This window comes from Ictidomys tridecemlineatus, chromosome 5 (genome assembly GCF_052094955.1).
Source record: "Ictidomys tridecemlineatus isolate mIctTri1 chromosome 5, mIctTri1.hap1, whole genome shotgun sequence".
Lineage (NCBI taxonomy): Eukaryota > Metazoa > Chordata > Mammalia > Rodentia > Sciuridae > Ictidomys > Ictidomys tridecemlineatus.
In genome coordinates this window covers 177,262,038-177,279,589 of record NC_135481.1, presented here as the reverse complement: position 1 = coordinate 177,279,589, position 17,552 = coordinate 177,262,038, and the positions used below count along the sequence as shown (strand labels likewise).

Sequence of the window (17,552 nt, the reverse complement as noted above, 5' to 3'; positions counted from 1 at the left end):
CGCTTTCCGTAGGCGGTGAGCTGTGCTACCGCAACCCGGGGCTGTCAGTGTGAGTCCAGCTGAGTCCCTCAACCCCACTTGCCTCCCGCGCTATGGCCGCCCCGCCGCAGCTACAGGCTCTACTCCAGGCGGTCAACGCACTGCTGCGCAAGCGCCGCTACCACACTGCGTTGGCCCTGATTAAGGGCTTCCGGAACGGGATCGTGTGAGTGGGGCGATAGGGCTGGGAGGGGCTGAGGGACCCGCCAGGTTGAGTTGGAGACGCGAGTTCGAGGCCCGGCGCCGCTGCCAGTTGTGCCCTTGAGCAGCCGTCACGTGTCTCTAGGACTCGGGGTCCACCATCTGTGCAGTGGGAGCCGGGTTTTGACTTCCAAACGCCTTGCCACCTCTGAGCCAGGGCTCCCACTGCGCTGTTTCTGGATCCTCCAGTGCCAGCACCTGTATCCCCTTATTTGGGCCCAGTTCATTCAGCCTGGCAGTGCACCCTTTGGCCTATCTGGCTTCTGCGGCCCTTCTGCACAAACTGGACTCTGGCCTCTAGCAGGCACCTCCTGTCTATATGCCCCCATTAGGCTGCCTTTGGGCGCACATCCTTCGGAGCTAAATCCTCATTTGACACTGGGGACTCCTGGGGGAAGTCAAAGAAAGTAAGAGAAGCAGCAAATATTTGCTGGGCAAATTGATTTCACCTCTTTATAACCTGAGGAGTGAGGTCTTGGGGTCATTTCACCTGGCTGGTGCCCTAAAGGGAGCTTAGCCACCTTTAAACCTCATGCGTGACAACCACCATTTATTGACAGCCTACTGTGTTGGAACTGGCGACCAAGCAGAGAACCAACCGAAAACCTGTGTTCCCCTAAGACATTCTTGGTGGCAAAATGGCATGGTGGCAAGCATTCGCACTGTCAAGATTTGAATCCTGGTGCCACCTATCTGTGTGATCTTGAGCAAGTCATTTAACCTCTCTTAGTCTCAATTTCTGTAAAATGAAACAGTAGTTCTTAAGTCATACTGTCAGAGGACTGAGTCAATATGTGTGGAATATTTACCCCCACACACATAATTGTTGGCCGTTATTGTGTTACAGTCACGTGATGTCTACCTGGCTCACTCACTCCTTCACCTTTCACAGGCCTCTGCTTAATTGTCACCTCTTCGTTGGAGCCATCTCTCCGCCTCCTTTTCTATTTGTCTCTGTGGTACTTGTCACTATGGGATGCTAAAGCATTTGCTTTTCTATCTTGTTTTATGATCCAACTGCCTCACAAGAAAGTGAACTTGATGAAGACAGAAATGTTTACCTACTGTGTCCCTTGACGTACTCACAATACCTGCTACATAACTGTAAATTCTCAAATATGTATTGAATGAATGAATGCCAGCAAAGTAGGTATTGCCATTGTCCCCATTTCCCATATGGGAAGATTGTGGCTCAGAGAAGTATACTCATTGCTCATGGTCCCATCACTTGGTCAGGGCTTGAGCCAGGATTCGAGCCCAGGGATGCTCAACCCCAATGACAGACTCTTGGCTTTCATAAAAACTCAGAGGCAGGTGGAAGCTAGTTCCTGCTGGATCTGACCAGATCATATCAGCCACTGTTTTTTGTGACCAGGGTGGGGTGAGTCCTGAGATAACATCAGTATCCCCTTTGCCAACATGTTCACAGGAGGAAACAGAAGTAAATAGGAGTCACACAGCCCCAGGGTCAGCAGGCATTGCCCAATAATGTTTGTATTTCTTTGTACATCTGCCTCTGCTCTTGCTGTCCCTGTGCCTGCAGTGGACCTTCCCAGCCAAGGCCAACACCTTCTGGGTCAGATCCTTGGGCTCTAATCCCAGATCTTTCATCTTTGAAGCTGAATGATGCTTCATCTCTTTTGGCCTCCATTTCCTGCTCTATAAAACGGAAACAGTCAACTCACCCACTCAGGAGTGTTCAAAGGCAGCAATTGGATTACTGGATGGTGCTACAAAACTGTGCCCATCTGTAAGAACCTCAAGTCCAAAGGGGAAGTCTGAGTTAAACTACCACCGCAGTACCAGGTGACAAATGTCTTTCACAGGAGGTGGTAGTTGTTTTCTGAAGTTGGGATTTTCCAGGGAAAGAAGGGCATCCCCAGCAATGGAATGACCGGAATGAAATCCGGAGGTGGAAAAGAATATCCTGTTTGTGAAGAGAGGGTATTCATTTAGAGAGGCAACTTAGATGATGGAGGTGTTTGAACTTGGTAAAAATTTAACTCACTCTGATGTTTCACTCCTCAATATTTCAGTGTCAAATTTTACTCCCAAAATATTCCACAGTGCTTCTCTAAAACTAAAAGCATTTTCCTATATGGCTAAAGTGTCATGATTGCATTTAATCAATTAATGATAAGAATTCTATAATATTGACCTTTGCTCAGTCAATAGTCAGATTGTCTCAGTTGTCCCACAAGTGTCCTCTATAGCTAGTTTATCCAAGTCAGGACTCTCCAGGACATGACATCCTCCTATCATTATGTCCTTTAAGTACTCTTTGATCCATTTAAAAGAATAATCCTGTGAACAGGAGAGTAACTGATTGGATCTTGCCGGCTCATATCAACCACTCTTGGCTATGACAAATCTCATTATAGTTTGAGGACTTTGGGAAGGGGCTTGGCTGATATAGGAAGTTGGGGGCACTGTTCTGATTGTGTTTGGGGTAAAAGGAAGGGCCATTTAGCTTTGGTCAACTAGAGAAGGCTCAAGGCCTCTCTGTGCAGAGCCTAGATGTGGCTCTGGAGGGCCTAGAGGAAGAGAGCTTCCTGAGCTGAGATGGAGGCTCTGGGCCTCCTGCTTACTGTCAGGCAAGGGAGAGGACAGGAGGTTCAACGGCCTCTGCAACCATAAACCAGTTTTTTTGTTTTGTTTTGTTTGGGCACTGGGGATTGAACTCAGGGGCACTTAACCACTGAGCCACATTCCCAATCCTTTTGTTGTACTTTTATTTGAGACAGGGTCTCATTAAATTGCTTAGGACCTCAGGGCTGGGGATGTGGCTCAAGCGGTAGCACGCTCGCCTGGCATGCCTGCGGCCCGGGTTCGATCCTCACCACCACATACCAACAAAGATGTTGTGCCGCCGAGAACTAAAAAATAAATATTAAAAATTCTCTCTCTCTCTCTCTCTCTTTAAAAAATAAAATAAATTGTTTAAGGCCTTACTAATTTGCTAAGACTGGCTTTGAACTGCGCTCCTCCTGCTTCAGCCTCCAGAGCTGCTGGGATTACAAGGGTATGCCACCACACCCAGTTTATAACCAGCTTTAAATTGTTGACATTTTAAAATTTCTTTCTCATTTTTCTTTTTGACACTGATGATAGAACCCAGGGCCTTGTGCATATTCAGCAAGTACTCTACCACTGAGCTACATTTTCAGCTCATTTTAAAATTTATTTTGAGGCAGTCTCATTAAATTGCCCAAGCTGACCTCAAATTTGCAATCCTCCTACTTCAGCCTCCTGAATAGCTGGGATTACAGGTGCGTAATCCCACTGCACCCAGCTAATTTCATTTTTTAAAAAATTAGTTAATGAAGCTGGGCATGGTAGTGCACATCTATAATCCCAGCTGCTCTGGAGGCTGAGGCAGGAGGATTGTGAATTCAAAGTCAGAATCAGCAAAAATGAGGTGCTAAGCAACTCAGTGAGACCCTGTCTCTAAATAAAATACAAAGTAGGGCTGGGGATGTGGCTCAGTGGTAGAATGCCCTGAGTTTAATCCTTAGTACAAAAAAAAAAATTGGTTAATGGGCTAGAGATGTAATTCAGTGGTAATTACATCTCTAGCCCATTAACCAATGGGCTAGAGATGTGCTTACCTAGCATATGTAAGGTTCTGGGTTCAAGCCCAAGTACTGCCCCCCACAAAGGCAACACTTTCACAAAACTGTAAAAAAAAAAGTTCTGTGCTAAGCTGGAGGTGTAGCTCAATGATAAACTGTGCCCCTAGCACATGTGAGGGCCAAGTTCCATCCCCAGCTCTAAAAATTAAATGCTAAAATGTCCTGCCTGCTCCATCCCTCTGCCACCTTGCGTCTCCCTCTGAAGACCGTCCCTGTGTCCAGTCTCATATCTTCCTCCAGGAACGATGTATGCATATACAAATAAATATGTGCTCCCCCACATCTTTTAAATTTTTTTCTTCTGAAATTTGTACAATTATAGAAGAATTTCCTCATTTTTTGCAATTTCTGCTGTACTGCACACAGTTACACAACTTGCTGTTATAAATCCCACAGACTCTCCAAATCAGTGTGCATAAAGCCGCTCATGCTTTCCACTGGATGATGGAACCATGTGTGTTTACCCAGCAGCCTCCTGTGGACAGATGTGGGTTTGATTCATATATTCAGACACAACAAGGAGGCCCATAAGGATCTTTAGGTCTGGTAAGATCTGTGTCAGGCAGTTAGAAAACCTGGATAGGACTGAGGGTGGAGACACCCAACAAGGAAAAGTAAAAGATGTGCTAGAATCGTTTACATGTGTTATATCTTATGTGAAATGGAGAATACCTTTTGTTTTTTATTTTTAAAATTTTGAGCTACTGGAGATTGAACCCAGGGATACTTTATCACTGAGGTACACCTCCAGCCATTTTTAGTTTTTGTCTTGAGACAGAGTATCACTGAGTTGCTTAGGATCTTGCTAAGTTGCTGAGGCTGGCCTTGAATTTATGATCCTCCTGTCTCCGTCTCCCAGATCACTGGGATTACAGATATGTGCCACCATGCCTGAGGAGAATACCTTTCATTGATGGGGAAAGGAAAGCTCAGAGGTTAAGTGATTTATCTAAGTTCACACAGCAAAACATGGTAGGGCTTTGATGCCAACTACCATTGTCTTTCTACTACCCGTTTTTTTGTTTTGTTTTGGTTTTGGTGGGGAGATACCAAGGATTGAATTCAGGGGCACCCAAGCACTGAGCCACATCCTCAGCCCAATTTTGTATTTTATTAGAGACAGAGTCTCACTGAGTTGCTTAGTGCTTCACTGTTGGTGAGACTGGCTTTGAACTCCTGTCTCAGACTCCCAAGCAGCTGGGACTATAGGTGTGCGCCGTGCCCAGCCCACTACCCATTTTTAAAACAGTGAAGGTAAATACTGTTTTGTTCATACAATCCCAGAGGCTCAAAGGAGAAAGTTGAAAGGGTGGTCAGAGGGAAGAGATTTGAATTTTAAAAAGAGGCAAGTATGTACCATCTAAAAGCAGTGCTTAGCTGGGTGCGGGGGGGAACATGCCTACAGTCCCAGCGACTTGGGACATGAAGACAAGAGGATCACTAGTTCAAGGCAAGCCTCAGAAAATGAATAAGACCCTGACTAAGGATGTAGCTTAGTGATAAAGCACCTCTGGGTTAAATCCCCAGTACAGTCAATCAATGCATGATTATTAGAGATCATTTTGGAAGTGCTAAAAGGTTAAAAAAGCAAATAAAAACAAATTTCCCGGCTGATGATGTAGCTCAGTGGTAGGGTTTGCCCTGGGTTCAATCTCCATTACCCAAAAGAATAATAAGTAAATTCCCATATTTCTCAAGATCAGGAAAAAACATTGTGACGTATTTCTGTCTAATTATTTTAAATGTCTAGTCTTTCTTTAATGCATAATTAAAAACTCGGGGTCCAGTGTATAATAGTTGTCAAAACATATGTATTAAACATGTAGAAGAAAGTAAAATGTTACATGATGGGCTGGGGCTGGGGCTCAGTGGTAGAGCGTTTGCTTAGCACAGGTGAGGCACTGGGTTTGAGCCTTAGCACCTATGTGGTGCTATTTATTATTTATTTTTATATAAAATAAAATAAAGGTATTGTATCTACCTACAACTAAAAAAAAAAAACATTAAAAATGTTACATGACAGATGTTTTAGGGAATCTCTTAAGTTGAACTAAGCTGAAGATAGAACCTTCTAGAAATCACCTTCCCTCATGAGTAATTAAGGACTCTACTAGAATCAGCCAATCAGTAATCATTTTACTGAGCATGTACTATATGTTAGGTATCCTTCTGGGTGCTTGAGGACTCTGCAGAGGACAAACAAGACCCAGTCCCTGTCCTCATAGAGCCCACAGTCCAGTGGAGGAGGGAGTTAACTATAAAAGGATAAATTACTAGGGATAAATGAGCCTTTAAATTGGGCATATGAAGAGCTGCAGAGAGCCACCAGATGTAGTGGTGCTCACCTGTGATCCCAGCAGTTTGAGAGGCTGAGGCAGGAGGATCGAGAGTTCAAAGCCAGCCTCAGCAACCTAGTTAAGACTCTGTCTCTAACTAAAACACAAAAGGACTGGGGACATGGCTCAGTGGTTAAGCGCCCATGGGTTCCATCCCTGGTACCAAAAAATTTTTTTTAAAAAGAGCTGCAGAGAAGTTTGGGGATCTGTGGGGCAATAAACTATTGCCCAAACCTCGTCTTAAGGGTCAGAAGGTCTGGCTGAGATTAGAAAGCTGAGGGAGAAAAGGTGGCTGGGAGGGGTAAGGGAAGAGCACGCTGTGGACCAAGGCAGGATGGCAGGGGCCGGGCGTGTCAGGAACTGCAGGGAGGTCAGCAGCTTCCATCAGAATTATGCCCAGAACCCGAGGTTTGCATCTCTTTTTACAGTTGGGGAAACTGAGGCTCAGAGATGTCCGATGACGAGCTGTGTCCATACCACAGGATAAGAAGAGCTGAGCTTGAACCCAGATCTCACTGGGGAGCCCTCATGATTTCCCTTCCCTGAGTGGTACCAGAATGAGGAATGGGGAGAGGGGACAGGGTTCCAAGGGGGGTGTCCAAAAAGAAGCTACGAGCCCGTGATGCCAGAGTAACCGTTTTCTTTTGTTTCTGCAGCTATGGAGTCAAAATCCGGGCCCCTCACGCACTGGTCATGACCTTCCTCTTCAGGAGTGGCAGGTACCACCCGTTCTGGGCACCCGTCAAACCAGTTCCACCCTCTGTGCCTGGCTGGGTCGAGCCTGGGCCCTGCCGTACCTAACTCCAGCTCCGGTCCCACGTCCTTGCTTGAAAATGCCCAGGCTCCCCACTGTTTCCAAAGAAGCCCAACTTCCAGGCCTGGCCTTCAGTGCCTTCTGTAGCCTGGCCTCAGCTCTGTCCACCCAGGGATGCCCTGGGCACACAGAGCTCCCCACCTTTCCATGCACTTACCACAAGTGGTTCCACTTCCATTTGCCCAGCTCCACCTACCTCCAGGATGCCCTGTCCTCCTCCTCCACACCTTTACTTCCCTCCTGTCAATCTACACTTGCTCTTTGTGGCTCTGTCCTCTGCGAAGTTAGTCTCTGATCCCTCCTCCCTCACTTAAGCATCTCTGCCTTCCTTCTGATCTCCCATAACTCTTCCCTTCCTGGAAAACATCTTGTGGTGCAGTGACCTACCTGGAGCTTGTAGGGGTCACAGAAGCTCCTACCAACCACGTCCAACTCATTTGAGAGTTTCTCATTTTGTATTTTTATTTTGCTGGTTTATTTTTGTTTGGGCTTTTAACCCTCTGAACTTTTTTTTTTTTTTAACTGATTCATTTAACAAATGTTTATCAAGAGGACGGGGATGGTGAGGGAAAAGGTAAGGAAAATATTTATTTATTTAATATAAAATATTTATTTACTATGTGCCAGACACTATTCTAGGTACCAGGGATACGACAGGGAACAAAACTATGATTGTGGCGCTGTGATCACAGCAGCTCAAGAGGCTGAGACAGGAGAGACAGGAAGTTCAAAGCTAGCCTCGGCAGCTTAGCGAGGCACTAAGCAAGTCCATGAGACCCTGTTTCTAAATAAAATACAAAATAGGGCTGGGGATGTGGCTCAGTGGTTGAGTGTCCCGAGTTCAATTCTCAGTTCCAAAACCAAAACAAAACAATGATTCTTGCCTTCCTAGAGCTTATCTTCTAGCAGCAGGTGGCAGAAAGCCAGCATAATAAATAAAGAAAGCAGATGGGGTGTCAGAGGGTGAAACAGATTGTGGAAAAGAAAAATTGGAGCAGGAGAGGGAAGAGTGGAGGGTGCTGTAGGCAGGCAGGCTGCCAAATTCAGTAGTGAGAGCTTCCATGAGAAAGTGATATTGGCAGCCGGGCGTGGCGGTGCAGCCCTGTAATCCCAGCCGCTCGGGAGGCTGAGGCAGGAGGATCACAAGTTCAAAGCCAGCCTCAACAAAAGCAAGGTGCTGAGCAACGCAGTGAGACCCTGTCTCTAAATAAAACACAAACTAGGGGTGGGGACATGGCTCAGAGATTGAGTGCCCCTGAGTTCAATCCCTGGTATCCCCTACCCCCCCAAAAAAAAAAAAAAAACCCAAAACAAAGAAAATGACGGTGGCCTTATGACTAGAGTGGGTGAAAGAGCTGGCCAAGCAGTCACCAGGGGAAGGAGCATTTGAGGGTGCTAGAACGGTCAGCGCAAAGACTCAGGTGGGATCATGCCCAGTGAATCTGAGGAGGTAGGAGCTGGGTGGTTGAAGGGGAGAGGCCAGAGGAGGGTCACAGCAGCAACCTGGGTCAGGCTGTCCAGCTTAAGGCCAGAGAGGAATTCGGCTTTTTCTTTTAGTAAAACAGGAAGCTGTTGTAAGATTTTAAACAGGAGTTGCCATTGACCCCCTCCATGGGGATGGGGGTCTTGCTGTGTTGTCCAGGCTGGCCTCAAACTCCTGGCTTCAATCCTCCTGCCTCAGCCTCACAAGTGGCTGGGACTACCGGCACAGGCCACTGTGTCTGGCTTATCTGACTTACTGCAGTGGCGTGAGGGTTACTAATGTGCAGCCGGGTTAAGAAGAGATTGGCGGAGGAGGTGGGAGTGGCACCGGGCCAGAGTAGGTGTGTACATAGGCTGACAGTGGTGCCACAGACTGTCAGGGAGAGGCCAGCTGCTCAGGAGGCTGAGGCAGTAGGATCAAGGCCATGCAACATAGCGAGAGCCTGTCTCAAATAAACAGAAGTAGGTGTCCATTAGGAGACAGGGGCAGTGACCTAGGTGAGCAAAAACTGGCCCGGACTGAGACTTCACATGGAAATCCAGCTTTCTTTCCTTAGAACTGACAACGCTGGGACCCATGTTCCCGTGGGGCGAGAACCAGCTGCTACTGGCAAATTTCCAGTGGGCCCAATGGACCCACCTCACTCCTTTAGGGTCCTTGAGGACTCTCAGATGTGGTATTCCTGATTGAGAGGTGTACACTCGGCTTCCCCCTGCCGTCTCTTTACTGCCACCTAGTGGGGTTTTTTTGTTTTGTAGTCTGGGGGTTTAAACCAAGGGCTCATATATACTGGGCATGCGCTCTACCACTGAGATCCATCCCCAGCCCTTTTTATTTTAATTTGAGATAGGGTTTTGCTAAATTGCCTCCAATTTGCCATCCTCCTGCCTCAGCCTCGCCAGTAGTTGGGATTATAGGCTTGCTGCGGTTCCCAGCGCCCCGTAATGATCCTCAAAAGAATCACCTCCATTAAACCGGTCCCGTTTCAGGGTGAAGACAAAGCTCCTCCTGCTGCCCTGCATCCTTCTCCCCACACATTCTCTACTCATAGCCACAGTGGTCTCTCTCTGTTCCTTTACCCCATGCTCTGTCCCTCCTCAGGGACTCTGCACATGCTGAGTCCTGTGCCTGGGATGGTCCTCTCTCCCCACCTGACTTCATTGATTCCTCCCCATCTTTCAGACCCGTTGGTACCATCTTTTATCAAAGTTGGACCCGGCACAAACTGGGGAGACAGCCACTCTTTCATTTCTTCACATGTTCAAAAAGTTTTGTTTTGTTTTGTTTGGTACCAGGGATTGAACTCAGGGGCACCCAACTACTGAGCCCCATCCCCAGCCCTATTTTGTATTTTATTTAGAGACAGGGTCTCACGGAGTTGATTAGCGACTCACTTTTGGTGAGGCTAGGCTTTGAACTCAAGATCCTCCTGTCTCAGCCTCCGAAGCCACTGGGATTACAGGCATGCACCACTGTGCCCAGCTCAAAAAGTATTTTTTTTAAGACTTACTATGTGCCTGGCCCTGTCCTGGGCCCTGCAGATGAGTAAGCCAGATCTGGACACTACCTTCCAGGTGCGGGGGCAGGGATAATGGAACATGATACAAACCAGGAAAGGTCAGGTGGTGAAAAGAGCCATGAAAAGAAAGTAGGGTATGGGGACAGAGTGTGGTGGCATTCCCTGTGTGGGTGTCAGGGACCAGGTGGCAGTAGTGAAGGCCCAATCTGTTGAGAGAGTTGCAACAAGCATCTGCCCCGAGCTTCTGCCCTTGAGCTCCTCGCCTAGTGGAGTGTCAACGTGTGTGATAGGTAACTGCCCTTGGAGCAGCTGGGCCCACTCTCACGGGAGCTCCCTGTGTCCGTGCAGCCTCCGCGACAAACTTCGAGCCATTCTGCAGGCCACCTACACCCACTCCCGGAATCTGGCCTGCTTCGTGTTTGTCTACAAGGGCCTCTGCGCCCTGCAGTCCCACACACAGGGCAAGACCTACCAGTCGCACCCGTTCCTGGCTGCCTTCATCGGGGGCTTCCTGATATTTGGAGACAACAGTAACATCAACAGCCAGGTAAAAAATCCCCCTCAGGTGGGGCTGGGGGTGGGACAAAGTTTAGGTATAAAGCTAGGGGTGGGAGTTGAAGATGAACCCTTGACTATCTTCCATGTCTGAGGTCTGTGACTGCCAGTCCTTGGAAGGTCACTTCTCCCCTCTGTTTCCCCATCTGTAAATCCAGCAACTGCCTGGAACTCATGTCTCCCAAGTCAATGTTACATTGCTCTCTAGGGAAAATAGATTGTTTTTTAAAAATTTGCTCTGTAAACTGGGCACAGGTGGCACACACCTGTAATCCCGGTGGCTCGGGGGGCTGAGGCAAGAGGATCGCAAGTTCAAAGGTACTAATGCTTTGACAGATATATTTTCATAAGTATCTCTCTCCTTCTCTCATCTATAGCTATTCTTCTTCTTTTGGTACTAGGGATTGAGCTCAGGGCCAGTTACATTTTACCACTGAGCTACATCATTTTGTTTGTTTGTTTGTTTTTATTTGTTCTAATTAGTTATACATGACAGTTGAATGTATTTTGACACATCATACATAAATGGAGTATAACTTCTCATTCTTCTGGTTGTACGAGATGGAGAGTTTGTGTAATCATATATACACATAGGGTAGTAATGTCCAGCTCATCCTATCATTCCTGACCCTATGCCCCCTCTCTCCCTTCACTCCCCTCTGTCTAATCCAAAATACCTCTATTCTTAACCCCCCCTGTAATTCTCAGACAAGGTCTCCTGGGCGTGGTGGCTCATGCCTGTAATCCTAGCTGCTCAGGAGGCTGAGACAGGAGGATCAGGAATTCAAAGCCAGCCTCAGCAAAAAGTGAGGCACTAAGCAACTCAATGAGACCCTGTCTCTAAATAAAACACAAATCCTGGCTGGGGAATTTGGCCCAGTGATTGAGTGCCCCTGAGTTGAATACCTAGTACCCGCCCCCTCAAAAAAAAAAAAAAAAGTGTCACTGATTTGCTCAGGGCCTCACTAAGTTGCAGAGACTGGTCTCACACTGGTGATCCTCCTGCCTCAGCCTCCTGAGTCTGGGATCTCAGGCATACACTGTCCTGGCTCCAGCTCTTCTTTTCAATCTCTTCACATGGGCTTTCACAGAGAAAATTTTTAAATTTCAAAGAGATTCAGTTTATCAACATCTCCTGTTATGGATTATATTTTTGATATCAAGTTACCTTTTGGTTTTGAACCAGGTATATTTATTTAAAAAAATATATAGTGAAAAAGAGTAATAAATAGCAGACAACTAGAAATCCCACGATGTCTGCCACCTGCCGCCTCACACCATCTTGCACACCTACTTTGAGAAGCCCTGGGCCCCAGCCCGGGAGAGGTCCCGGTGTGGGGACTGGGGTGGGAGGAGGGTTCCTGGTGGCCATGCCCATGAGTAACCCGGGCACCCCTCTCCGCAGATCAACATGTACCTGACGTCGCGTGTCCTCTTCGCGCTGTGCCGCCTGGGCGTGGAGAAGGGCTACATCCCGGAGCTCCGGTGGGACCCGTTCCCTCTCTACACCGCAGTGGTTTGGGGGCTTGTCCTGTGGCTCTTTGAGTATCACCGGCCCACGCTGCAGCCCTCGCTGCAGTCCTCCATGACCTACCTGTACGAGGACAGCAACGTGTGGCACGACCTCTCGGACTTCCTCATCTACAACAAGAGACGCGCTTCCAAGTAGGCTGCTCCCAGGTGCGCCCCCCGGCCCGGCCCACAGGCACCTGGCGAGCTCCGCTGGGCGCCCTCAGCACACCCTCCAGAGGGTCCTGCCTTCTCGAAATCAGGCCTCACACTCCGTCTTGGCTCATCCCAGAGCTCCATTTGTGGAAGTAAAAGCACAGATTTTCACGGCTCAGCAGGTACTTTGCACGGTGCCACAGATGGCTGAGTCAGGTTGAGGAGTCCTGGACTCGATTCCAGCCACGCTGCTGCCCTCCATGACCAGGGCCAGGTCTCTGGGCTTCAGGGGTCCTCGAGCCCAGAAGAGGATCCTTAGAGAGGGTCTCTTTCTGGTGGGTATTGCATTCTTCCACTGTTCTTCTGTAACAGAGGGCACCTGCATGGTGGGCAGCGGGTTGCAAATACTTTTTAAAGAAATATGAAGTTCCTGTCTCTGGTGTTGTATTGGGGAAGTTCTAGAACCGCACTGTCCAGTAGAAACATAATTTGAGTCATACATGGAGTTAGATTTTTTTCTAGGGCTGGGGATGTAACTCAGTGGTAGGGAACTTGTCTAGCCTTTTTTTTTTTTTTTCCTAGAAACCAACATTTAAAAAAAAACAGAAAGAAACAGATGGAATTAATTTTAATTATATATTTTGACCTAATGATAACAAAACATTATAATTTCAACAAATGATTAGCATAGTGAGATATTTTACCATCTTTTTTCTTATACTAAGTCTTCAAAATCAGGTGTGTGGCCAGGCACAATGGCACACACCTGGAATCCCAGTGACTTGGGAGGCTGAGATTGCAAGCTTGAGGACAGCCTTGGAAATTTAGCAAGACCCTGTCTCAAAATAAAAGAAAAAGGACTAGGGATGTAGCTCAGTGTAGAGTGCCCCTGGGTTCAAGCCCCAGTACTCCTCCCCCCAAAAAAATCAGTGCATATTTAATACTTCCGATACACCTCAGTTTGGATGAGCTACATTCCAGTGCCCAGTAGCCACATGGAGTTAGTGGCTTCCATATCAAGCAACACAGATACAGAACACTTCTATTCCCGAAGAAGTTTCTAGTGGACAGTGCAGATCTAGAGCTGGAGGATATGACTTTTGTGCTACCACTCCACTGTGAACCCTTGGGGAAGGTTCTCGACCTCTCAGAGCCTCAATTTCTCATAAAATGAGAATAATATAATAATACCCAGTGTCCACATTGGACTCTTACAACTACAACTTCTGCCACTACTACTGGTTCCTTCCACTTAGTGAGTTCTAATTTCCTCCTGGGTGCTTTGCATATTTTTATTTTTAATCCAAGCAGTGACAATGCAAGTGTGTCTGTTGATCCCCATTTTATGGATGTAAAAACTGAGGGTCAGAGAGAGGAGGTAACCTGCCCAGGGAATATAGTTCATGTAACAGCCAAATCAGTATTTGAACCCAGATCTGCCTGATTCCAAAACCCATGTCTTTTTTAGTGCCTTGTTTTAAATTTTGATGCCATGCCATACAAATATTAGCTAGTCATAGGATTGAGCCCCAAAAGGGTACCAACTCAGATGCCTGCAGTCGTCCCTAGTGGCATAAATGGAAATGTTTGGGGTGCTCTGCAGTGGAAAGTGACGGGCACAGTGGATCAGAGCCTGGGTGCTGGTGGAATTTTTTCAAACCACTGTGCAGAACAAGCCTCCAGGAAGACATAGTCCATAGGCTATCAGTCTGGGATCCTCAGTCTACTAGGAATACTTCCATTAATACACGTACCACTTCCATATCCTTTTGTATCTTAGAAGTTACTAGAAATGTCCACAAAAGTCACTAGAGAGCTTGTAAAAATGTAGATTCTGATGGATTGGGTCTGAGTTGGGGATCAGACAGGCTCCCCCCTGCGGACTCCCAGATGAGGCTGGTGCTCAGCCCTGAGCCCCACCCCAAGTAGCAGGGTAGTGTGGGGCATGACAGAGCCAACCATCATTATTCCCTGTGACCAGTGTGTCACAGTGTGGGGGTGACTGCGGTGGGATCATGTCAGATTGGACAGGCAGTGCTCCTAGCACGGTTGACTGCAAGCTCAGGGGAGCAGATTCTCACTGTGGAGGCGTGGGGGGGTCGGTGTGGTTGGGCCATCTCAAAGCAGGTTGTTCTGATGAGGTGGTGGGGAGTGTGACCTGCTCCACCTCCTCCAACCTGCCACTTCCACGCAACCAACCACCTCTCCTGTTGCCACCATCTCCTGCCTGAGGATTCACCTGTCACTGGGTTCCGCTTCTCCAGCTGCAGCTCCCCCTCTGGGCGGGGAAACCCTAGGCTTGAGCCCTGTGCTGGCCCCCAGAGCTCCCCAGCTGGATGGAGCCTCAGGAGGCCACAGTGGGCTGGCTCAAAGCCACACCCTCCCTGCACCCTTTCTTGAGCCTCTGCCAGTGCTTCCTGGGGTCACTTCCCCCTCAAACCACTCAAGTCCTTGCCTCAGGGTCTGCTGCTGGGGAACCCCAAACTAAAATTGGCCTCTGTACAGCAGGTGGAGAGGGAGCATGACATGGCAGTTAGGGACATGGGCTTTGGAACCAGACCACCTCTGCTCAAGACCTGGCCTGGCCCCTCTTGGGCAAGTGACTGACCCTCCGTGCCTCTGTCTCCTCATCTGTAAAGTAGCTTTGTAACAGCTCCTGCCTTAGGAGGGTCTGGATGATTAATTGATTCGACATATAAAAGTGAACACTCAATAAACGTCGTTGTTATTTCTAACATGGCGTCTGATGCAGTTGGATGCGAGGTCCTGAGAACTGAGTGCACCCCGCTCTTAGCCTGCCCTGCTCCCTGGCTCAAAGTAAAGCCTTGGCCGCCTGCCCTCCTGGGGTCCCCCCACTGCTGTGGGGTAGGTCTGCTCCACCACCGACTGTCTCTGCTCTCTAAGAATAGGTTTCCCTCACAGATGGCATCTGCCTGGATCCTGTCGGAGCATCTGCTGCCTCCAACTGCACACACCAGGGAGGAAGGCGGTGGGGTGGTCCCTGCCGGGGAGCAGGACTCTGCCTTCCAGCAGCCGAGGAAGAGCCCTCAGCTCCTTCTTAGCTGGGCCTCCATTTTCTTTTTACTCTTCTTTTTTGGGAGAATGCCAGGGATTGAACTCAGGGACACGCAGCCACTGAGCCACTTCCCCAGCCCTATTTTGTATTTTATTTAGAGACAGGTCTCTGAGTTACTTAAGGCCTCACTAAGTTGCCGAGGCTGGCTTTGAACTCGCAATCCTCCTGCCTCAGCCTTCCGAGCCACCGGGATTACAGGTGTGTGCTACTGCCCAGCTGAGTCACCATGTTCTGTGATCTGTGAAACCGGATGGCCAAAGGACGCTCGACACAGTAGCCACTTACTGTTCCCGAATGCTAGCTCCTGAAACAGCATCCTGGTTTAACCTGTATTTATTTAAGTCTTTTGACATGCAAAACTATAAAAAAAAAAAAAAAACTTTAAATCAATTATACGGACACATAGTACAAAACTCAAATGGTATAAAAAATGTGTAATGGAAAAACCAGGTTCCCTCCTACACCTAAGCTCCACTCCAAATGCCTCCTCTGCCAGGGGCGCCCACTCTCAGCACTTTCTGAAAATACACAGCCACCTCTCCTCGTCTCATAAGAGACTGTACATTGCAATGTCATCTCACCTCTTTGGTATTTCCTTCCTTGTCCTCTGTGTGTTTGGTTTCTCTTTGGTTAATAATCCAGTATAAAAGTGAGTCTGTGGACCTGGCCTGTCCCTTTGCCCCCAAAATAGCTTGGGAAGTCCTGCTTGTGATCAGTACAATAGTAAACCACCCTGGACATCCTGAGCTTCCATGTAAATGGCACCCAATGTTCCGGCCCCAGAACGCCAAGTGAAAGAGGAAGGACAAAGTGAAGTTAATTTGAGGCCCTTCTGCTGCTCAGCTCCCAAATTAGAGCTGGCTGAGCGAGCCCACGGGAGAGCGATGATTCATGTGCTGAGCAGCCAAGAAACTGCCTGGTTTGGTGCTGGTTGCTCGGGCCGTCCACACCCGCGCTCCAAAAAGGATCCATCTCTGTCCACACCGCCATCCACTCTTCCTGCACCGTGACTGCACTTTGGCTTTGAAGCTGGCATCCCCCCAAACCAGGGCACCTCATGTGCTCCACCTCCTGGAACCAGCCCACAAACCCACAACTGTGACTTCAAATGGCCGCTTTCTTTGACAAATTAGAGGGTATTTATAAAAAGAAACGCTTTTTTTCCTCTCCTTTTCTTGTTCCAGTTTCCCAGGGGGAGAATGTCTGTCTTTAACCTTAAAGGGTTTTTTTTTTTTTTTTGGTAAATGGGGATTGAACCCAGGGTCTAGTGCCTGCTATGCACATACTCTACTTCTGAGCTACACCCACAGTCCGACAATATTAAATTTTCTGTTTCTAATTTATTATTGTTGTTGTTGTTGTTGTTGTTATTATTATTATTATTATTTTGGTACTGGGATTGAACCCAGAGGTGCTGTACACTGAGTTGCATGCATCCTCACCTTTTTTTTTTTTAATATATTTTATTTAGTTGTACTTGGACACAATAAATTTATTTTATTTATTTATTTTTGCGCTGAGCCACAACCCCAGTCCCCCTTTTTATTTTTTATTTTGAGACAGGGTCTCACTAAATTGCTCAGGACCTCGCTCATTTGTGGAGGCTGGCTTTGAACGTGATCCTCCTGCCTCACCCTCCCAAGCTGCTGGATTAGTTAGCTGTGTGCACCACCGTGCCCCAGGCTGAAGGGCATTTTTGAGTGAGGAGGTTTGGGTTTTCAGCAGAAGGCCCCTTTTAGGACTCACTGTACTGTAGGTAGCAGGAAGCCAGACTGGCCCACTTGGAGGACAAAGAAAGACTGTACTCTTTTCTGGTGTTGATTTGAGGAGCTTCCCAAGGGAGGACTCTCTGTTTTCTATACCAGAACTCTGTGCTCAACGCTGCTGTGGATGTCGTGATTTAATAAATGAGACAAAAACCAGGCAGAATTGAAACGCAGGTCCCAGGGCTGGTGTCAGAAACCCTGATCTCATTGCTCTTCCGGGCTTCTCCCTGGAGCCTCTGCCTGTGAGCAGCATGTCAGCTGAGAGTAGGACCCGGGCCAGGCCACATCAGCTCTTTTAAGACACTTCTTTTAGAGTGTCTTTGTTTACATGTGTCATGAACCCCTTTGGCATTTGGTGGAGCCTATCAACCCTCTTGAGTGCTGCTTCCAAAACCCATTCAGTAAAATACATAGGATTACAAGAGAGACCAATTATAATGAGTATTGAAATGGTTCTCAGAAACAA

At 47.8% G+C, this 17,552-nt stretch overlaps 1 protein-coding gene across 2 annotated transcripts; it reads left to right on the top strand.

The window, feature by feature from the left end:
- Positions 1 to 15: 15 nt before the first annotated feature.
- On the top strand, positions 16 to 14,979 carry Pxmp4 (peroxisomal membrane protein 4). Of its 2 annotated transcripts, XM_005329921.5 has the most exons (4): positions 16 to 205; positions 6,865 to 6,927; positions 10,373 to 10,571; positions 11,985 to 14,979. In XM_005329921.5, the coding sequence occupies exons 1-4, from the start codon at positions 93 to 95 to the stop codon at positions 12,246 to 12,248; spliced, it is 639 nt and encodes a 212-aa protein (XP_005329978.1). In that variant the 5' UTR covers positions 16 to 92; the 3' UTR covers positions 12,249 to 14,979. The 2 variants fall into 2 exon arrangements, with proteins under 2 accessions (XP_005329978.1, XP_005329977.1); XM_005329920.5 differs by lacking the exons at positions 16 to 205; positions 6,865 to 6,927 and having other exon boundaries at positions 7,603 to 10,571.
- The last annotated feature ends 2,573 nt before the right edge of the window (positions 14,980 to 17,552 follow it).

Coding starts and splice junctions, on each gene's coding strand:
- Pxmp4 (XM_005329920.5), top strand. CDS start 10,161: ATGGGGACAGAGTGTGGTGGCATTCCCTGTGTGGGTGTCAGGGACCAG. Junction 10,572..11,984: donor ACAGTAACATCAACAGCCAG/GTAAAAAATCCC, acceptor CCCTCTCCGCAG/ATCAACATGTACCTGACGTC.